This window comes from Ixodes scapularis, unplaced genomic scaffold (assembly GCF_016920785.2).
Source record: "Ixodes scapularis isolate PalLabHiFi unplaced genomic scaffold, ASM1692078v2 PGA_scaffold6__148_contigs__length_123643588, whole genome shotgun sequence".
Taxonomy (NCBI): domain Eukaryota; kingdom Metazoa; phylum Arthropoda; class Arachnida; order Ixodida; family Ixodidae; genus Ixodes; species Ixodes scapularis.
In genome coordinates, this window is record NW_024609881.1 from 115,978,319 (window position 1) to 116,000,846 (window position 22,528).

At 49.9% G+C, this 22,528-nt stretch overlaps 1 protein-coding gene across 1 annotated transcript in view; it reads right to left on the reverse strand.

Annotated features, from left to right (window-relative positions):
• Positions 1–22,528, reverse strand: part of LOC121838308 (cytochrome P450 3A16-like) — a 41,344-nt gene that overhangs the window by 6,995 nt on the left and 11,821 nt on the right. Inside the window, exons 3-4 of the mRNA XM_042294489.1 lie at positions 18,257–18,345; positions 5,994–6,134 (exon numbers count right to left, since the gene is read on the reverse strand). Coding sequence (XP_042150423.1) covers positions 5,994–6,134; positions 18,257–18,345 — 230 coding nt within the window. The remainder of the gene's footprint in view (positions 1–5,993; positions 6,135–18,256; positions 18,346–22,528) is intronic.

The window sequence follows — 22,528 nt, forward strand, 5'->3', positions numbered from 1 at the left end:
GAAGCTACTTTGCGTATCAAACGACTCATACTCCTATAGACCTGTAGCTTTCACGTAATGAGCAGCGTCCCTGGCGAGAAAGCAATTGTTTTTAGGTCGCGCTTTCGTTGTGCGTCGCGCAGCGCCCTTCCAAACGCTCTGGTCCGTGGACAGACGCCGAGGGACGCTGGCAGAAGCTACTTTGCGTATCAAACGACTCATACTCCTATAGACCTGTAGCTTTCACGTAATGAGCAGCGCCCCTGGCGAGAAAGCAATTGTTTTTAGGTCGCCTTTCCGTTGTGCGTCGCGCAGCGCCCTTCCAAACGCTATGGTCCGTGGACGGACGCCGAGGGACGCTGCAGAAGCTACTTTGCGTATCAAACGACTCATACTCCTATAGACCTGTAGTTTTCACGTAATGAGCAGCGCCCCCGGCGAGAAAGCAATTATGTTTAGGTCGCGTTTCCGTTGTGCGTCGCGCAGCGCCCTTCCAAAAGCTCTGGTCCGTGGACGGACGCCGAGGGACGCTGCAGAAGCTACTTTGCGTATCAAACGACTCATACTCCTATAGACCTGTAGCTTTCACGTAACGAGCAGCGCCCCTGGCGAGAAAGCAATTGCTTTTAGGTCGCGTTTCCGTTGTGCGTCGCGCAGCGCCCTTCCAAACGCTCTGGTCCGTGGACGGACGCCGATGGACGCTGGCAGAAGCTACTTTGCGTATCAAACGACTCATACTCCTATAGACCTGTAGCTTTCACGTAATGAGCAGCGCCCCTGGCGAGAAAGCAATTGCTTTTAGGTCGCGTTTCCGTTGTGCGTCGCGCAGCGCCCTTCCAAACGCTCTGGTCCGTGGACAGACGCCGAGGGACGCTGGCAGAAGCTACTTTGCGTATCAAACGACTCATACTCCTATAGACCTGTAGCTTTCACGTAATGAGCAGCGCCCCTGGCGAGAAAGCAATTGCTTTTAGGTCGCGTTTCCGTTGTGCGTCGCGCAGCGCCCTTCCAAACGCTCTGGTCCGTGGACAGACGCCGAGGGACGCTGGCAGAAGCTACTTTGCGTATCAAACGACTCATACTTCTATAGACCTGTAGCTTTCACGTAATGAGCAGCGCCCCCGCCGAGAAAGCAATTAAGTTTAGGTCGCGTTTCCGTTGTGCGTCGCGCAGCGCCCTTCCAAACGCTGTGGTTCGTGGACGGACGCCGAGGGACGCTGCAGAAGCTACTTTGCGTATCAAACGACTCATACTCCTATAGACCTGTAGCTTTCACGTAATGAGCAGCACCCCTGGCGAGAAAGCAATTGTTTTTAGGTCGCGTTTCCGTTGTGTGTCGCGCAGCGCCCTTCCAAACGCTCTGGTCCGTGGACGGACGCCGAGGGACGCTGCAGAAGCTACTTTGCATATCAAGCGACTCATACTCCTATAGACCTGTAGCTTTCACGTAATGAGCAGCGCCCCTGGCGAGAAAGCAATGATGTTTAGGTCGCGTTTCCGTTGTGCGTCGCGCAGCGCCCTTCCAAACGCTCTGGTCCGTGGACAGACGCCGAGGGACGCTGCAGAAGCTACTTTGCGTATCAAACGACTTATACTCCTATAGACCTGTAGCTTTCACGTAATGAGCAGCGCCCCTGGCGAGAGAGCAGTTGTTTTTAGGTCGCGCTTCCGTTGTGCGTCGCGCAGCGCCCTTCCAAACGCTCTGGTCCGTGGACGGACGCCGAGGGACGCTGCAGAAGCTACTTTGCATATCAAACGACTCATACTCCTATAGGCCTGTAGCTTTCACGTAATGAGCAGAGCCCCTGGCGAGAAAGCAATTGTTTTTAGGTCGCGTTTCCGTTGTGCGTCGCGCAGCGCCCTTCCAAACGCTCTGGTCCGTGGACGGACGCCGAGGGACGCTGCAGAAGCTACTTTGCGTATCAAACGACTCATACTCCTATAGACCTGTAGCTTTCACGTAATGAGCAGCGTCCCTGGCGAGAAAGCAAATGTTTTTAGGTCGCGTTTCCGTTGTGCGTCGCGCAGCGCCCTTCCAAACGCTCTGGTCCGTGGACAGACGCCGAGGGACGCTGCAGAAGCTACTTTGCGTATCAAACGACTCATACTCCTATAGACCTGTAGCTTTCACGTAATGAGCAGCGCCCCTGGCGAGAAAGCAATTGTTTTTAGGTCGCGTTTCCGTTGTGCGTCGCGCAGCGCCCTTCCAAACGCTCTGGTCCGTGGACGGTCGCCGAGGGACGCTGCAGAAGCTACTTTGCGTATCAAACGACTCATATTCCTATAGACCTGTAGTTTTCACGTAATGAGCAGCGCCCCTGGCGAGAAAGCAATTATGTTTAGGTCGCGTTTCCGTTGTGCGTCGCGCAGCGCCCTTCCAAACGCTCTGGTCCGTGGACGGACTCCGAGGGACGCTGCAGAAGCTACTTTGCGTATCAAACGACTCATACTCCTATAGACCTGTAGCTTTCACGTAATGAGCAGCGCCCCTGGCGAGAAAGCAATTGTTTTTAGGTCGCGTTTTCGTTGTGCGTCGCGCAGCGCCCTTCCAAACGCTCTGGTCCGTGGACAGACGCCGAGGGACGCTGGCAGAAGCTACTTTGCGTATCAAGCGACTCATACTGCTATAGACCTGTAGCTTTCACGTAATGAGCAGCGCCCCTGGCGAGAAAGCAATTGTTTTTAGGTCGCGTTTCCGTTGTGCGTCGCGCAGCGCCCTTCCAAACGCTCTGGTCCGCTAACGGACGCCGAGGGACGCTGCAGAAGCTACTTTGCGTATCAAACGACTCATACTCCTATAGACCTGTAGTTTTCACGTAATGAGCAGCGCCCCCGGCGAGAAAGCAATTATGTTTAGGTCGCGTTTCCGTTGTGCGTCGCGCAGCGCCCTTCCAAACGCTCTGGTCCGTGGACGGACGCCGAGGGACGCTGCAGAAGCTACTTTTCGTATCAAACGACTCATACTCCTATAGACCTGTAGCTTTCACGTAATGAGCAACGCCCCTGGCGAGAAAGCAATTGCTTTTAGGTCGCGTTTCCGTTGTGCGTCGCGCAGCGCCCTTCCAAACGCTCTGGTCCGTGGACGGACGCCGAGGGACGCTGGCAGAAGCTACTTTGCGTATCAAACGACTCATACTCCTATAGACCTGTAGCTTTCACGTAATGAGCAGCGCCCCTGGCGAGAAAGCAATTATGTTTAGGTCGCGTTTCCGTTGTGCGTCGCGCAGCGTCCTTCCAAACGCTCTGGTTCGTGGACAGACGCCGAGGGACGCTGGCAGAAGCTACTTTGCGTATCAAACGACTCATACTCCTATAGACCTGTAGCTTTCACGTAATGAGCAGCGCCCCTGGCGAGAAAGCAATTGTATTTAGGTCGCGTTTCCGTTGTGCGTCGCGCAGCGCCCTTCCAAACGCTCTGGTCCGTGGACGGTCTCCGAGGGACGCTGCAGAAGCTACTTTGCGTATCAAACGACTCATACTCCTATAGACATGTAGCTTTCACGTAATGAGCAGCGCCCCTGGCGAGAAAGCAATTGTTTTTAGGTCGCGTTTCCGTTGTGCGTCGCGCAGCGCCCTTCCAAACGCTGTGGTCCGTGGACGGACGCCGAGGGACGCTGGCAGAAGCTACTTTGGGTATCAAACGACTCATACTCCTATAGACCTGTAGCTTTCACGTAATGAGCAGCGCCCCTGGCGAGAAAGCAATTATGTTTAGGTCGCGTTTCCGTTGTGCGTCGCGCAGCGTCCTTCCAAACGGTCTGGTCCGTGGACAGACGCCGAGGGACGCTGGCAGAAGCTACTTTGCGTATCAAACGACTCATACTCCTATAGACCTGTAGCTTTCACGTAATGAGCAGCGCCCCTGGCGAGAAAGCAATTATGTTTAGGTCGCGTTTCCGTTGTGCGTCGCGCAGCGTCCTTCCAAACGGTCTGGTCCGTGGACAGACGCCGAGGGACGCTGGCAGAAGCTACTTTGCGTATCAAACGACTCATACTCCTATAGACCTGTAGCTTTCACGTAATGAGCAGCGCCCCTGGCGAGAAAGCAATTATGTTTAGGTCGCGTTTCCGTTGTGCGTCGCGCAGCGCCCTTCCAAACGCTCTGGTCCGTGGACGGTCTCCGAGGGACGCTGCAGAAGCTACTTTGCGTATCAAACGACTCATACTCCTATAGACATGTAGCTTTCACGTAATGAGCAGCGCCCCTGGCGAGAAAGCAATTGTTTTTAGGTCGCGTTTCCGTTGTGCGTCGCGCAGCGCCCTTCCAAACGCTCTGGTCCGTGGACGGACGCCGAGGGACGCTGCAGAAGCTACTTTGCGTATCAAACGACTCATACTCCTCTAGACCTGTAGCTTCCACGTAATGAGCAGCGCCCCTGGCGAGAAAGCAAGTATGTTTAGGTCGCGTTTCCGTTGTGCGTCGCGCAGCGCCCTTTCAAACACTCTGGTCCGTAGACGGACGCCGAGGGACGCTGGCAGAAGCTACTTTGCGTATCAAACGACTCATACTCCTATAGACCTGTAGCTTTCACGTAATGAGCAGCGCCCCTGGCGAGAAAGCAATTATGTTTAGGTCGCGTTTCCGTTGTGCGTCGCGCAGCGCCCTTCCAAACGCTCTGGTCCGTGGACGGACGCCGAGGGACGCTGACAGAAGCTACTTTGCGTATCAAACGACTCATACTCCTATAGACCTCTAGCTTTCATGTAATGAGCAGCGCCCCTGGCGAGAAAGCAATTATGTTTAGGTCGCGTTTCCGTTGTGCGTCGCGCAGTGTCCTTCCAAACGCTCTGGACCGTGGACGGACGCCGAGGGACGCCGCAGAAGCTACTTTGCGTATCAAACGACTCATACTCCTATAGACCTGTAGCTTTCACGTAATGAGCAGTGCCCCTGGCGAGAAAGCAATTGTTTTTAGGTCGCGTTTCCGTTGTGCGTCGCGCAGCGCCCTTCCAAACGCTCTGGTCCGTGGACAGACGCCGAGGGACGCTGGCAGAAGCTACTTTGCGTATCAAACGACTTATACTCCTATAGACCTGTAGCTTTCACGTAATGAGCAGCGCCCCTGGCGAGAAAGCAATTGTTTTTAGGTCGCGTTTCCGTTGTGCGTCGCGCAGCGCCCTTCCAAACGCTCTGGTCCGTGGACGGACGCCGAGGGACACTGCAGAAGCTACTTTGCGTATCAAACGACTCATACTCCTATAGACCTGTAGCTTTCACGTAATGAGCAGCGCCCCTGGCGAGAAAGCAATTGTTTTTAGGTCGCGTTTCCGTTGTGCGTCGCGCAGCGCCCTTCCAAACGCTCTGGTCCGTGGACGGACGCCGAGGGACACTGCAGAAGCTACTTTGCGTATCAAACGACTCATACTCCTATAGACCTGTAGTTTTCACGTAATGAGCAGCGCCCCTGGCGAGAAAGCAATTATGTTTAGGTCGCGTTTCCGTTGTGCGTCGCGCAGCGCCCTTCCAAACGCTCTGGTCCGTGGACGGACGCCGAGGGACGCTGCAGAAGCTACTTTGCGTATCAAACGACTCATACTCCTATAGACCTGTAGCTTTCACGTAATGAGCAGCGCCCCTGGCAAGAAAGCAATTATGTTTAGGTCGCCTTTCCGTTGTGCGTCGCGCAGCTCCCTTTCAAACACTCTGGTCCGTGGACGGACGCCGAGGGACGCTGACAGAAGCTACTTTGCGTATCAAACGACTCATACTCCTATAGACCTGTAGCTATCACGTAATGAGCAGCGCCCCTGGCGAGAAAGCAATTATGTTTAGGTCGCGTTTCCGTTGTGCGTCGCGCAGCGCCCTTTCAAACACTGTGGTCCGTAGACAGACGCCGAGAAACGCTGGCAGAAGCTACTTTGCGTCCATGAATCGTGCCAGATGCGACGCTAGGACGCCGCTTCACGCCAGCATTAAACGGTCACGGCTCGTTGACGCTGCAGCATTTCGTGGCCCAGAGTAAACAGGTTTATTCAAAGACAGAAGCCTTAAAGAATGCTCGTGGACATTTTACCTGTCAGGGTTGAATTTCTCAGGTTCCACCCAGTATCTTGGATCGTGGTGCATCACGCGTACGGGAACTACAATGTTCGTGTCTTTTGGAATACGAAAGCCGTTGAACTCGAAGTCCTTCACGCATCTTCTTGTGACGTTTCTGCATGCCAGAGTTATTTGAAATATTCAGTATGCACTCAGAATTTCGGCACCCCCAAGTCTGGAAGCAGCCGACGCTATCTGCTGGTGGTATTAACCAGACATGCAACGTGAAAAGCGAACTCGCGTGGTGTCTATCTTATTTATTCATTTTATTTTACTTTATGTGCCCAAAAACAACAATACGGGTCTCCTCTTTGGTGCATAAATGTATAAACATGAACAGAAAAAAGAAAAATACAATTCCAGGTTTCCAACACAAAGCAACCACCACACAATATTTAAAGTTCGGCAACAAGGACTTTAGCTGGGTTCCTGAACATCTTATGGCCAGTGGGTATATCAAGTTCGGCATTTTTAATATTAGTAAACAGAGATTGTATCCGTGACAGAGGAGATGATTTGCAGATGGTGGGAATGCTAAAAGTACTGCGGGCCCTAGTGGAACGAGGAGGGACATGAATGTTTGCATCACGTAAAAGCGAAACACTCTCAAATACGCTAGTTACAATTGTGTACAGAAAAACTAAGTCGCGCTCTGCACTTCTATTGGTCAATGGTATCAACGAAATCTCATTAAGCGGAAAAGTGTTGTCAAAATAGAAACGATCTAGAAGTAGCGATCATAAACAATACGTATTAGTTTGTGTTGCACATTTTCGCTGATCACTGTTTGTGTTCTTGATAACCAATTTCAGGCCACAGAACCGAACTCAAGCTTAGACCTAACTGGGGCACAAATACACGAATAATGGAGGCCGGGTTCCTGAATAGCTGAGAAATGCGGCCTATAATACCCTATAAACGACACGTGAGCAGTAAATTCGAATGCAACATCGAGATACACGCCAAGGTATTTTACAACAGATGCACGCTTGATTATCACTCCGTATATAATGTAATCGTAGTGCAGTACACGGCGACGCCTGCAGAAAGTCAGAACATTTGTTTTCAGGCGATTCAGTGATAAGCTATACGCTGAACACCACTGGACAACACGTAAGACATCATGTTGCAGAACATGACAGTCAGAAAGGGAGTTTACACTCATAAAAAGCTTGATGTCATCAGCAAACATCAGTAACTCAGCACTATCTAGACAGGCCGCTAGATCGTTGATGAAGATTAAGAACAAAAGGGGGCGAAGAATTGTCACAAAATCCGGCTATGTTACGTTATTCATGTCACAAAATCCGACTGTGTTACGTTATCCATTCTCCCGGGCCAGACGCGTCCTTCCAAGAAATTCGCGGGGAGTGAGGTCTGGGACCCAGCTCCCCCGAAAACGAAGCGATGCTCCCTTTGGGGGAGGATGAAGGGACGAGCGGGCCAGCGTCCTGGGGTTTCTTTTTGTTTTGTTTTCCACGCCTGCGTGCTGGAATGCGGGGGCCCGTCCAGGGGGACTCTTTGGGGCAAAGGCGAGCAGTGTGAGCGGGAAACTCGGAAGCAAAGGCGGGGAATCGAAGCGCCGAGTCCGTGGAGCTCAACGGTAGCGGGCCAGGTCCGGACTGGGGAAGACTTCGACGACGAAGTGTGTGATTGTGTGGCCGCTTCACGCCGCCCAACCCACCGTGGTACCACCGGGACCATTCCTTCCCCCTTCGGACAGCGCCTCGCAAGACCGTCACTCCCGGACACTGTGAGACGAGATTTCCCCTCCACTCGCACTTTCCTCTTGATAGTAATTAAGGAAGCGGTATTTCTGTACTTGGTTTTTATTCTCACGGGTGTCCGATTGTATTATTTGATAACATTTAAGCTCCCAAGTTATTTTTTTTTCCATGTTCGGGGAAGCTCCCGCGTAAGAGATGGTTACTGCATTGTATTGAGCGGTAGACTTTGGGTTTTGCCTAATTCGTTGTGCGTTGAGTGATTTATCTTCGCCGCCCGTGCACCGGCCGGGTGAAGTGCGTTCGAGTCCTGTTGTTTTCGCAGCTCGGCACTTGTTTACCTTTATTGTGTTTTCTTTTGTTTTGTTTGTAGTATTAAATTCGTTTCGTTGCAAAACTGTGGTCTCCCCTTCATTGGCAAGACTCCACCGAGGCGTGGACCTATCGCCTGGTCGGCAGTCCTTTGTGTTTAAACAGAGAATATCAGCAAACCTGTGACAAAACTGGCGTCCGCGACAGGACTTGGCTGACTATGGTGGAGACTTGCCTTTGGAGGGCTGCGAGTAGAAACCGCGTGGTTTGAGGGAAGTGTGGTTCCGCAGTTCGCCCAGCGGCGAGCTTGGGTAGGCCAGACATGGAAATTGAAAAACTCGTGGCACTGGGATCCAAACTAGACCTCTCGGGAGCAGAACTAAAAAGGTGGATAGAGGAAGAGACCGCCAAGCAAAGAGAGGAGAGAGCCCTAGAGCGAGAAGCTACTAGGGAGGCTACCGAGCGGGAACAAGAGGCGGCGAAAGCAGCCGCCGAGAGGGAGCTCGAGATATTGAGGCTGAGGCTAGAGCTTGAGAACAAGAAGGAGGGGAACCGCTCATCCGGAGCAGGAACTGACGGCGAGGGTCACAGCGTTTTGAAATTGAATCCGAACAAGCTCCTACTCGCCTTCGACGAAAGGAAGGATGACCTCGACGCTTATATAAGAAGGTTTGAGGGAATTGCCTTAAGTCAAAAGTGGCCAGAAAGCCAATGGGCCACCGCCCTAAGCACGTGCCTCACGGGGGAAGCCCTTAGTGTGTATGGGCGATTGCCGCCCGTAGATGCCGCCGATTACGGCAAAGTGAAAGCCTCGCTGCTCAAGAGGTTCCGGTTCACCGTTGAGGGCTTTCGCGATAAATTCCGTGATGGGAAGCCAGTAGATGGAGAGACGGCCACTCAATACGCCGCCAGGCTTGGCCACTACTTCGACCGGTGGGTCGAGCTGGCCGCAGTGACCAAAGATTTTGAAGGTCTCCGAGAGCTGATCATCAAAGAGCAGTTCTTAAAGGGTTGTCATCCAGCCCTGGCCATCTACCTGAAGGAAAGAAAACCGCCACATTTGGAAGGACTGTTGGAGATGGCCGACCAATTTTTGGACGCGCAGGGTCGCAGTAACCTGGGGAAAGCCGGGAAAGGCGAGGCCGAACCCTCAGCGAAGAAAAGTAGCGAGGGGGGCGGGCCTCCGAGGCCCGCTATGAGGTGCTACCTCTGTAATAAGACGGGGCACAAAGCTGCACAATGTCGTAGCCTGTACAACACCGGACAGGTGCCCACGTGTCAAAGGTGTGGCAGGAAGGGACATAAGACGGAGGTCTGCCGGGGCCAGACAAAACCTCAGGCGTCGGGCATCTATATGCCCCGACAAGACAGAAAGGACGGAAACGTCACGGATGGGTTTTTAGAGCTGAAGGATGGGACGAAAATTCCGGTCGTCAACGCGGTAATGACCCCGCGTCATAAGTTCCTGGTCGAGGGAATGCCAGTCGTTGAGGGCACAATCGGACAGAAAAAGATAACGGTTCTGCGCGACACGGGTAGTAACACGGTCATCGTAAGACGAGGATTGGTCGACGACGGCCTCCTCACTGGAACCAAAAAGCCGGTGTATCTCCTGGATGGAACCGTGAAAATGCTTCCCGAGGCCCATATCCACGTTAAAACGCCCTACTTCAACGGAGGACTCAAAGCCCTGTGCATGGACGGGCCCCTGTACGACCTCGTGCTCGGCAATATTCCCGGCGCTAGAGAACCGGACGACCCCGCGACTGACGTAGAGGTGGGGGACGACCCGATACCGACAGGGCGAGTTCAGGAGGACCCGGCGGAACTTGACACACAGGAGGGCCAAGACGAGCCAGGACGCGAAACCCGGGCGGAAGTGGAAGATCCCCTAACTCCGGTGTGTGCCGTGGAAACCAGGGCCCAGAGTAAGAAAAAACAAACTGGATTGAAAAAACTACACGTGCCTCAAATCGAAGGGCTGGCCATCGACACGCCGAGCTTTGCAAAGGAGCAGGAAGAGGATGACACCCTGCGCCCCTGCTTTAAGCGGATTGGGGAAAGGGCCAGGGGAAAGACGGCCACGATCACTTATACAACCGGAGAGGGGCAAGGGCTTCTTTATCGAGTATACCGGGAGCGGTCGGGGAGAGAGACGCGCCAGCTCGTGGTGCCTCAGACCTACCGAAAGACTGTGCTGCAGGTTGCCCATGAAAGCATTATGGCGGGACACCTGGGGCAGGCGAAAACGAAGAGGCGTATCCTGGAAGAGTTCTTCTGGCCGGGATTGGGCTCGGACGTACGGCGGTTCGTGCTATCGTGTGACGTGTGCCAGCGAACAACACCGAAAGGAAAGGTCCCTCGCGTCCCACTGGGTGGGAGCCCCTTAATAGATACCCCATTTCAGAGGGTTGCTATCGACATCGTGGGACCGATGGCTCCGGCATCGGGCCGAGGGAACCGGTACATACTGACAATGGTAGACTACGCGACCCGCTACCCGGACGCCGTGGCTTTGCCCAGCATCGAAACCGAAAGAGTGGCAGAGGCCCTGGTCGAGATGTTCGCGCGGGTCGGAATGCCACGAGAGATATTAAGCGACCGGGGCTCGAATTTCACTTCCGAGCTAATGAAAGAGATCAGCCGGCTCCTGTCGATAAGACAGTTGCACACGTCCCCCTACCACCCCATGGCGAATGGATTGGTGGAGAAGTTCAATGGAACACTTAAACTCATGCTGAAGCGAATGTGCTCCGAGAGACCCAAGGATTGGGACCGGTATTTGCCCGCATTGCTGTTTGCCTACCGGGAAGTGCCGCAGGCGAGCCTCGGCTTTTCGCCTTTTGAATTGTTGTACGGTCGCCACGTCCGGGGCCCGCTAGCCATTCTGAGAGAGGTGTGGACCAACGTCGAGCTCGACGCAGAGCTCCGGACCACCTATGAACACGTGCTCGACCTCAGAAATCGCCTCGAGGAGACGTGCAAAATCGCCCACGAGGAACTCGCGAGGTCGGGAGCTCGTTACGCTCGATACTACAACCGGAAAACCAAGGAGCGGAGTTTCCAGCCGGGAGAGAAGGTGCTCCTACTGCTCCCCACGGACAACAACAAACTTCTGCTGCAGTGGAAGGGGCCCTTCCTCGTTACGAGAAAAACAGGAGAGGTCGACTACGAGATCCAGACCGCGACCGGCCTGAAATTGTTCCACGCTAACCTACTAAAGAAATACGAGGAGCGGGGAATCGAGAAGGAAGACGAGCGACAGGCCTGCGCGGTTCTCTCACTGACGGAAACCGAAGATGACCAGCCGATCCCTCTACCAGCATTCCAGAGAGAGGAGGGCCCCGGAGACGCGAAAGTTTCATCGAAGCTTAGTGCTGAGCAAAAGTCACAGCTCGACCGCGTAATGCGCAGCCATGAGAACATCTTCTCCGACGTTCCGGGAAAAACCACATGGATACAGTGCGAGCTGAAGCAGACTACAGATACCCCCATCTATGTGCGACAATACCCACTGCCATTTGCGACCCACACGAAGGTTGAGGAAGAGGTGCAAGAAATGCTCAGGCTCGGAATAATAGAAAGATCCAGCTCTGCGTACAACGCACCCGTCCTGCTCGTCAAGAAGCCGGACGAAACAAATCGGCTGTGCGTCGATTTCAGACGTCTAAACGGCGTCTTAGTTCCAGACTCCGAACCCATGCCACGAGTCGACGCCGTTTTCGCCGCCGTCGGAAACAAACGCTACTTCTCAAAGATGGATTTCGTGAAGGGCTACTGGCAGATCCCACTCAGCGACGATTCCCAGCCCAAGACCGCATTTTCGACGACTTCGGGACTGTACCATTTTCGGTACATGCCGTTTGGGGTCAAGACCGCTCCGGCGGTATTTGCCAAACTGATGCGGAAGGTGGTGGATGGAATCCCAGACGTGGCCCATTACTACGACGATGTGTTGGTGGCTACCGACAGCTGGGAGCAACACCTCACTGCACTGCAGACACTGTTCGGCCGTATCCAAGCAGCGGGACTGACCATTCGCCCAACCAAGTGCGAGTTTGGGATGGAACAAATTGACTTTCTGGGCCACCGCATCGGAAAGGGACAGCTCGCCCCCCCTCGGAAAGACGCTCGACAAAATCGAGAAGGCGAGTGTGCCGACCACCAAGCGCCAGGTGCGGGCGTTCCTCGGACTGACGGGATACTACCGGGATTTTATTCCCGACTACGCAAAGATCAGTGGGCCGCTAACGGACCTCACGAAGAAAAAAGAAAGGAACCAGGTGGAGTGGAGGACCGCTCATCAGTCGGCGTTCGACGAGCTGAAAGAACGGATCGCAAATCCGCCGATCCTGAGACTCCCAGATTTTGGAAAAGACTTTGTCCTCAGGACCGATGCTTCCGACACAAGTCTCGGAGCTATGTTAATGCAGCAGCATGACAGCCGCTTACATCCGGTGGCTTACGCTAGCCGGAAGCTGCTTGCTCGTGAGGCCGCCTACAGCACAATCGAAAGGGAGTGCTTGGCATTGGTCTGGGGAGTGCAGAAATTCAGTCCATACCTTTACGGTAGGAAATTCCTCGTACAAACCGACCACCAGCCGCTGAAGTACATCAATCAGGCGAAGCATCTGAACAGTAGAGTGCTGAGGTGGAGCCTCCTCTTGCAGGAATTTCCTTTCACTATCGAACATATCAAGGGCAGCGAAAATGTGGGCGCTGATTTCCTAAGCCGCTTGTAAGTCCGCCTCAGTAATGAGGCTTTGTTTTTGTCTATTAAGCCAGTATATGTATGTTATGTTTACTCCGTACTTCGTTTGTATCCTCCGAATATGAAAACTTCCCACTGTTGGAATGTGAACGGCTTATCTCATACGGAGCGCAGTTTGGTTTGCTTAGTATATGTACTCTTTGATTTTTTTTCTTTTGTGCGCTATTGTTCGCCGAGTTTTTGTGAAGAGTTAGTTTAAATATTCACGGGTGAATCTTCTTAAGTGAGGGGCAGTGTCACAAAATCCGGCTATGTTACGTTATTCATGTCACAAAATCCGACTGTGTTACGTTATCCATTCTCCCGGGCCAGACGCGTCCTTCCAAGAAATTCGCGGGGAGTGAGGTCTGGGACCCAGCTCCCCCGAAAACGAAGCGATGCTCCCTTTGGGGGAGGATGAAGGGACGAGCGGGCCAGCGTCCTGGGGTTTCTTTTTGTTTTGTTTTCCACGCCTGCGTGCTGGAATGCGGGGGCCCGTCCAGGGGGACTCTTTGGGGCAAAGGCGAGCAGTGTGAGCGGGAAACTCGGAAGCAAAGGCGGGGAATCGAAGCGCCGAGTCCGTGGAGCTCAACGGTAGCGGGCCAGGTCCGGACTGGGGAAGACTTCGACGACGAAGTGTGTGATTGTGTGGCCGCTTCACGCCGCCCAACCCACCGTGGTACCACCGGGACCATTCCTTCCCCCTTCGGACAGCGCCTCGCAAGACCGTCACTCCCGGACACTGTGAGACGAGATTTCCCCTCCACTCGCACTTTCCTCTTGATAGTAATTAAGGAAGCGGTATTTCTGTACTTGGTTTTTATTCTCACGGGTGTCCGATTGTATTATTTGATAACATTTAAGCTCCCAAGTTATTTTTTTTTCCATGTTCGGGGAAGCTCCCGCGTAAGAGATGGTTACTGCATTGTATTGAGCGGTAGACTTTGGGTTTTGCCTAATTCGTTGTGCGTTGAGTGATTTATCTTCGCCGCCCGTGCACCGGCCGGGTGAAGTGCGTTCGAGTCCTGTTGTTTTCGCAGCTCGGCACTTGTTTACCTTTATTGTGTTTTCTTTTGTTTTGTTTGTAGTATTAAATTCGTTTCGTTGCAAAACTGTGGTCTCCCCTTCATTGGCAAGACTCCACCGAGGCGTGGACCTATCGCCTGGTCGGCAGTCCTTTGTGTTTAAACAGAGAATATCAGCAAACCTGTGACAAGAATATATCCTTAAGGAGAGGCACTCCCTTGGAAGGTCTACTTTTTAAGAAGTGGTGCTATTTCAATGAAAGTGGCAGGGTATACTAGGCATGCAAACTTGGGAAGCTAAACCAACTTTCAGCTGAAAAGTTAAATTTCGTGTCAAGTTACAGCCTCATATGTGAAATATATGATACAACTAGTAGTGCCGAGGGAAACAAACTATCATTACAAAACAGTACCAAAATGTCACAATTTGTTTGCTTGGATATAAGGGCGAGTGACTAAACTAATCGGTAGTGGGTTTGAAATGATTTTAAGTTCCATATTTAGCGTTAAAGTAATCTTCAAAAAAGGGGCTAATTTCAATAATTTTTTTTACTGTTACAAAAGTCGATATTTTTCTCGCTGAAGAAATAACAACTTTGAAAATGTAAGTGTTGTCCAGTTCTTCGGTGAATTTCACTCCAGCAGAACCGCACATCAGTTACAAAGGTAGTTCAGTCATCGAATATTAGTTTTTGAGCAATGAAAAAATGGTCAAAACATGAAGCTGAAGAAAACGCGTTTGAAAATCTATATTACGTTCCACTTTAGATGGCACTTGCCACTTAACCTAAAATGCTCCAGGAGCGAACGTCAGTCTCTCCTCTGCATTGCCCTTCTGTGCTTTGACCACAGCTTTCATCTTTTGTCTCTTGAGCGATGCCTCGGAGGATTCGAGTGCCTCCACTTAGGCCTTTGGAACCTTCGTCCGGGTGCCCTTCACGGCCTGTGATGTCTGGTAGCTCGCTGGCTCAATGCCCATCTCCAAAAGAGCTTTCTCAAAGCCTCAAAGACCCAGGACTGCGAGATCCACGGCACACTCGACAGTACTTAAAGAAGCGACTTTGGGCACCCCTTCCAAATCAAGGCATTGGAAGAATCATTCGCGTTCTGGGTTTCGACAGATCCCTCCGTGACAAGCGGTAGTACAAGGGCGCTAGTTCCTTCGCTGTCTCCTTGGAGAAGGCTGGTTTATGTGGCTAAAATGCGGGTGATTCGTCCGCTTCTTCGAAGGCCTTGCTTCAGTTCAAGTGGCACCAAAAGTCAATCCCAGGGGAACAAGCGATATGAATTGGCTCCTCGCATTTGGAGTATGAATACAGGAGACTGGCGTACACTCCGCACTGCATGGAGTATGGGGTCATGGGGCGGGTTTGAGCGAATCAGTTCCTTCTTCACAGTGTGGCCAATAGGAGATGCGCAGTGTTGTTTTCTATGGGGTTTTACGTTTGGTGCGCACAATGTCTCTCAAGGAGCTCTATAGACCTTTGCAGAAAGAGCCCTCTGGCCGCCGCCATTTTGCGACTCGAGCGACCCCTATCAGCCAAAAATATCGGCCACCCGCCTCAGCTGTGTAAACCCGGTCAGCGCTGCTCCCCACCTGCATTGTGCATTCGAAGTTTGCAGGCTTTCCTTGAAAGTTCTTACTTTATTTGCCTCTTCAGGATGCTTGCTGGTTTTGTGTTATCTTCCACTGTGAGAACCAGGGAATACCAGCACGGCCTTCGCAGGAAACGAACGAAGAGAGTGATCGTCAAGCAGCCCGCGACGCGGGCCGTTCAACGTTCTTCGAGGATTATTTTCAGTGTCATAATCTCCGAGAAGCCTTCCCGGCTATGTTCCGGGTCTTGGCGAGAAGTAGCTGATAGTGTCCGGGGTATGGGGACTGAATAGACACGTTCCTTAATTTGCTTTAGTGCTGTGTAAAAAAGTATCACTCTTCAAAACGTACCTCAAGACAAGCCGGATTCTGTCCGATCGTCGTGAAGTGACTATCGTCGACACTGCATTTTGGATATGCTGTGTTATTTGAAACCTTTCTCAAATCCTGTTCGGATAACGCGGCACCGTGAGGTACGTACAATATATGTTGTTCGATTGATGAGACTCTTTGAATTTCATGTTGTGAGCGGGGAATGCCCATGCAGTTCGGCTATCCTGTGGGGTGGCCAAATATTTTCGGTAGTTAAAACCTTATTAGATTGACACGGCTGAGTGTATGGTGCCGTTAAAAAGATCAACATAAGGTGAAACAAACATTCCAGTTGCATTTGCTCTGTCGCGGACGGACTCGCCAAAAAGGGCTTTCATTTGTTTGTTTTTGTTCCCAAAAATAATGCGATGCTTTCTTAAAAACTCGGAGAAATTCTCTTCGCCATAGAACACACAAACAAAAAAATAAAACGAAGCAATTTTTCCGCCATCAGCGTCCGGAATTGCGCCTACGCAGGTTGCCGCAGCGTATGGACGGACGAGAAAACCCACAGCCCAGCGCAGTCAGGCAACACTGGCGTACACTCTCAAAGCCAGGGACGCGCGCTGTAAATCGCTTCGTTCGAGACTACCGCTGGAAAGGTCTATACCAAAGGAAGGAGAGTTAAGCACTCTTTTCAATGAGAGGTGCCTGTCTGTGCTAGGCCTAATGAACGCGGAGCGAGCGCGCTTTGAGAATGGCAAATTTGTGCGACGGTGAGTGTGTTTACGAAGCGCGCGCGGGCCGCCGGTATGTTAAAATAATTTATTTCGGAGTAAATACTTTATGTACAGGAATAAAACTTTTTAACAGCGTTCTTCAGCAGTTATACCAGCTGATAAAACTATTTTTCAAAAACATGTCTTTTTAAAAAAAATATTGATTTTAAGGCTGTTTTCCCCTTAAAGGACACCAGATGTTGAGAACAGAAGGTCGGAATAACTTTTATGAATTCAAACACTGTTTGGACGAGAGGATAGGTTGCTTTCAAACCAGTTACACAGCTCTGAACAACAACCGTATGACAAGAATTTGTGTAACAAAAACTTATGACTTACTTTATCGAACGCTTTCGACATGTTAAAATATATACAATCAACTTGGCCTCTGTCTAAAACAATGGGGGCAGAGTACTTTAAAAAAGAGCAAATATTGATTTCAACCGACCGTCCTTTAAAAAAAACCATGCTGACAAGATACGAACTTTTGGCGAAACTTTTGGCGGGCCCGTTCAAAACCTTTAGAAATTTCCGTCAATAAAAATATGGGGCGGTAATTACTTTGACGGAGCTATCGCCTCCTTTTAAGATAGGTACCTCAACCGCTTTCTTCCATAATGGTGGGAAGACACCGGAACTCAGAGATAGTGTAAAGATGTGCAATAGAATGGGTGTAAAAACGTAACTGCAGCCCTTTATAATAAACGATGGAATACAGTTTGCGCCTGTAGATAACTTTGGTTTTAACTGTTTAATTGCTTTTTCGATTTCTGTCGTATCTACACTGATACCAGTCAAGGAGTCATGGCAGTTGGTTTTAGCTCCTACAGGCGGAGCAATACCCCGGCTGGTTGAGTAACACCTATATACTGAAGTAAGTAGCAAACATAGTCGCAACGTTTAAAGGAGATGTAACATAGCTCGCATCGTTATCTGAACGCAAGCAAATGCCCTGGTTAGAATTGCGAGTGTTCTTTTTTGCAAATCGCCAAAAGGTTTTTGGGCGCCGGTTTTAGCTGCACTCTACATCGTCAAGGTGTAGGCGCTTGCATCTCGAATATGAGTTTTTCACTAAGGACCTGTGTATACTAAACTCTGTGTAACATAAGGAAGAGCCCGTTTGTTTGAAAAGTCGATAAAAGTAGTGTTTCTTCCGCATGTACGCTTTCAACTCTTTAAAAAAACTACTCAGGATATATTGAAGGTTTTTCAATGTGCTGCGGCACAAATGGATATTCCGTTTGTAACGACCAAAGAAAATTTTTGTTAGTGAAAATTTTCGTTCAGATTCTGTAAGAGTTATGCCATCGCTGAACTAATGATGTACATGAAAGGCCCAGTGACTTGCGCTTTTGATACTGTTTGATCGGTCCCATTATCTTGTAGCCTCGGCAGCGTTCAGACATAGGGTGAAACGAAGTATGACTTACGTTTACTAAAAAGAAAAATCTCAGTCGGTTGCGGATATATTACTCAAAAATAACTATAAAATACATCGACAGGACTTCATTGTATTCCAAAACTAAAAGTTGGTTCTAAGTACCAACATCCCGTTTAAAATTTGTATTAATATTGTTATTTTTTAAAATGACCGCAGTATTTGTTATTTTGGGCTTTGTTTTATTTGAGCATAGTTTTTTATTAGTTCTATTATTGTTTCTGCTACCGAACTATTTTTAAACTGTATAATTTCGGACACTGGTTAATAAAGAGCTGTGATTCAATTGGGTCACAGTACCCTGGTTGTGCGGGATAGAATCTTGAGGATTCTGCAATGACTTGCTTCAAGTACTGCAGGCTGAAGAGGTTGTCGTAGTTGAGATTTCCCTGAAAGGAAGATTGAAGAAACAAATTATTTTTAGTATTTTGGGGCCACCGTGTTCGGGGCACATTCAAAGACACTTACAAGGATACCCAAAAAATCGAATCATGACTTGTGAAAGCCTGAAGCTACAGATCCCCACCAAAATTAATTTAACGGTTTATTCAAACATTTGTGTTCTATTGAGTTGAGTGGGTTACGTTCTTTTGTATCCGCTTAACACGCTGGCGCCACCCTTTGGGAAGCCGTGGAGAACTCTAGACTTATACATAACTAAACTGAAGGTTTCGCATTAAGGCCCGTTCACACTCTTGCGACCGAGTACGACTGAGAGAGACGAGATCTCTTACAACTTGTTAAATGTTTTAGAATAAGGGAACACACTGACATTGCGGCGCCATCTATGCGGTGACTTTGGAACTGCATTTCACAAGAGCGAAGGTTTTGCGGGATTTTCAAGGTCAAATGTGCGTAATTCCCATAGAAAGGCTCGTTTATAACATTGTCAAAAGTTTTTCGAGCCAAGAAAGAAAGGAGAATGCTCGAGAAATAAAAAAAAATATGCCGGACCGCCGAGTTTACTGCTTCCCAATAGATGGCGCCAGTGTGTTTTCTGGTTTAACAAGTTTTAAGGAACCCAGGTGACCCAGGTTTAAGAGGTCGCAAGAGTGTGAACGGGCCTTTATTTGAAAGGTCGAATATACATACACAGCATGCAAACTAATGTTTATAAAGCACTTTAGACAACCCGCAAAAATGGGTTCTCCCCGTATCGCCCTGCGATTTAGTACAGAGGTGCACGCAGGTGGTGGAAGTCTACCGTGAAAAAATAAAGAACTGAACTTACTTCGCTCAAAAGAAAGAAAACAAAACAGAGAAACGTGTTGTGGGCAATCCACGCCGCCACCTCGCAGACGATGGAACCGCAGTTAGCAGAACTGCCGAAAGATGGCGTACGCCGCGTCAAAAGAGCGCCGGCCGATTCGGGTTATGATAGCAGACGATCCCGCAAAAGAACCGCAATTGGCCAGCGTTACCTCTACCAAGCGTACGCCATCTGTCGGAAGCATTTCTCACTACGCGTGCATGGATTGGCCAGAACAGGTAGAACAAGTGGCGGCGTAAGCTGCCCAGGACAGGATTTTTTTTTTTTTTGAATGGAACAAGATTTTTGTTTAATATTTTAACTGTAAACTTTTACCATCCGCTTGCACCTCTGTTTTTTGTGGGTTGGCTGGACTCTAACGCGTCTTAAAAGCGTTAGGTTGCATGCTGTATATGACAAGTGGTCGCCTATAACCTTGCGATAATTATTTCATGCCTACGATGGAAGAATGACGCCTAAACATATTCGTGATAATATAGTTCGAAAGTGCTCCAGAGCTAGCGGATAGATAGAGCCGGTGTGCCAGTGTGCTAATCGGGTCATAATAGAACCCCCCTCCCCCCCCCCTCCTCCCTAAGCCTTCGACACAAAATAAAGAACCTGCGTGAAGCAGTCTTAATTTGCATGTGGTACGAGTTCTACCGAGCGAGATCGAAAACAGAATCGCGTCCTAAATGATTCCCTATATACCACGGACCGCAGGGATGGAAGTGTATTCCAAATACAAGGATATAAAATACGTATATAAAATAATTCGGCTATTTTAAATCTAGAATATATATATATATATATATATATATATATATATATATATATATATATATATATATATATATATATATATATATGAAATCAAAATAAAACTAAGAGGTGCCTTTGGGCAAGAAATCGAGGCGGAGTTGGTTCACATACCATGCCGCTTGGCGGATACAAGCAAAGTTGGCAATCGGCAACAGAAACTGGTACTCTGTGCTCTAACAGACGAGCTTGCGTCGGGTTTAAATGTACTGTTAACGCAAACAGATTATGAGGACCTTAAAGCAGTGTGGTACGAAGAGCTTGAGGGAGATTACTTGGGTGCAAACATGGAACGAGGAGAGGAAAAGTTCTTAGAGCCACCTCTGGTACGCAGTACGGAGGGAATATCTAACGTGGACGAAGGTGAAACACCGCGAGCGGGGGCCTTCTGCATTGATAGCGAGGCGTACAAAGAAAGCGGAGCAGCAGAAACACACGACAGCACAGGCAAAACGGATAGCAGTGTGGAGCAGACATTGCAGGATAGTCGTCTACTCTTTCGAAAAGAACAACGAGAAGATGAATCATTGCGTACGTTGCAGAAATATGCTAAAGCGCGTAGTCACGGTTTCACAGAGATCGAAGGCTTACTGTTCCACAAAGAGTCAATGAATAAGCAGTTAGTCATGCAAGTAGTGCTGCCAAAAGGCAGGCACAGACAAGTGTTGCAGGTAGCACATGACTTGCCGGTAGGGGGCCATTTCTCTTTCAAAAAGACGAAACAAAGAATAAAGAATTCGTTTTATTGGCCGGGAATGGATGAGGACATACGGGAGTACTGTAGGACCTGTGAAAGCTGTCAACTGACAGCAAGAGAGAGGACAAAGGATCGGGTACCGATACAACCACTAACAAGACCACAGGTTCCTTTCCAGATGGTAGTAATGGACTGCGTGGGGCCCATAGACCCCCCTCATCTAAAGGCTACAAATACGCTGTCTGTATTGTTGATGTGTGTACCCGGTGGCCGGAAGTCATATGCATGCGATCTCTCACAGCCAAAGCAACCTGCGATGCCTTACTGGAAGTGTTTTCTCGAATGGGTACCCCAGAGGTTATTTCTTCTGATCAAGGTAGCAACTTTACAGCCGGATTGACACGAGAACTGATGTCTCGGCTCGGGGTTTCTCCAAGGTTTTCTACACCGGGTCATCCGGAGAGTAATGGTTTGGTAGAACGATGGAACCAGACTTTCAAGGGAATGTTGAGACAGGTAATTGCTGAACATGGGAGAGGATGGGACAGGTATGTACCCTGCCTGCTGTGGGCATACCGAGAAGTACCAAGCGAGACGACAGGTGTGTCGCCATTCGAGTTAATGTATGGTCGTGTCCCTAGTGGTCCTCTGGCTATTCTTAGAAAATCCTGGACGGGAGAATGGACCCCCCCCCCCCCCCCAGTGACGTTAAATCAAGGCGCAGAAAAATATCTCCTGGACCTGAGGAGGCAGATGATGAGTCTAGCAAAAATAGCGGACGAACGAGCACAGGGACAGCAACGGGCATATGCCACACAGTACAACCTAAGGGCAGTGCCAAAGTCATTTCAAAAAGGAGAAGCGGTGCTAATGTTAAACACAGAAGCTACAAGCAAAATGGAGGCCAGGTGGGTGGGTCCGATAACGATTGTTGAACGGAAAAGGGACAACAGCTACGTTGTTGAGCTAAAGGGAGGACAGAGGAAGTGGGTACATGCAAACAAGTTGCGTCCCTACTATGCAAGAACAAACGCTGGGGGGGTGATTTTTGAAGATCGGGACTTTAGGAGCGTGGAGGAGACCCCATGTGACGAAAAAAAAGATAGCACGGTATGTCAGACGGTTATCCAGCTGACGAACTTGAGCGAGGGACAGAGGCAACAGGTACTCAACTTGATAAAAGAACGGAAAGCGGCATTTTCAAGTACGCCAGGAAGGAGCGCGGTGGGACGGCACAAAATAACGCTGATCGAAAATGCTACAATGAAAAGGATCTATCCCTACCGGGTCCCCATGAAACTTCGAGAAGAAGTAGATCGTCAGATACAACAATTGATAGGTTGGGGTCTGATCTACCCAACAAAGTCCAGTTTTGCACATCCGGTTGTATGTGTCGCTAAGAAGGACGGGAAAGTTAGGTTGTGTATAGATTATAGACAATTAAACTCGGTAACTGAAACGGACGTCTTTCCAATGCAAAACGTAAAAGAACTGTTGTGGTGCGTAGTAAAAGCCCAATTCATCTCGGTCTTGGACCTAACCAGAGGGTACTGGCAAATCAAAATGGAAAAAAAGTCTCAGCACTGTACCGCGTTCGTAACCGATCAAGGCCAGTACGCGTGGACTGTAATGCCATATGGGCTTAAAAATTCAGCAGCGACGTTCCAAAGAACAATGAACGAGGTGTTAAGACCTCATTCAATGTATGCCTGCGCATACATTGATGACATCGCAGTTTTTTCTAGCAGTTGGCAAGAACATGTGGAACAGCTTGGCAAGGTGCTAGTCACATTAGAAGCTTGCGGGC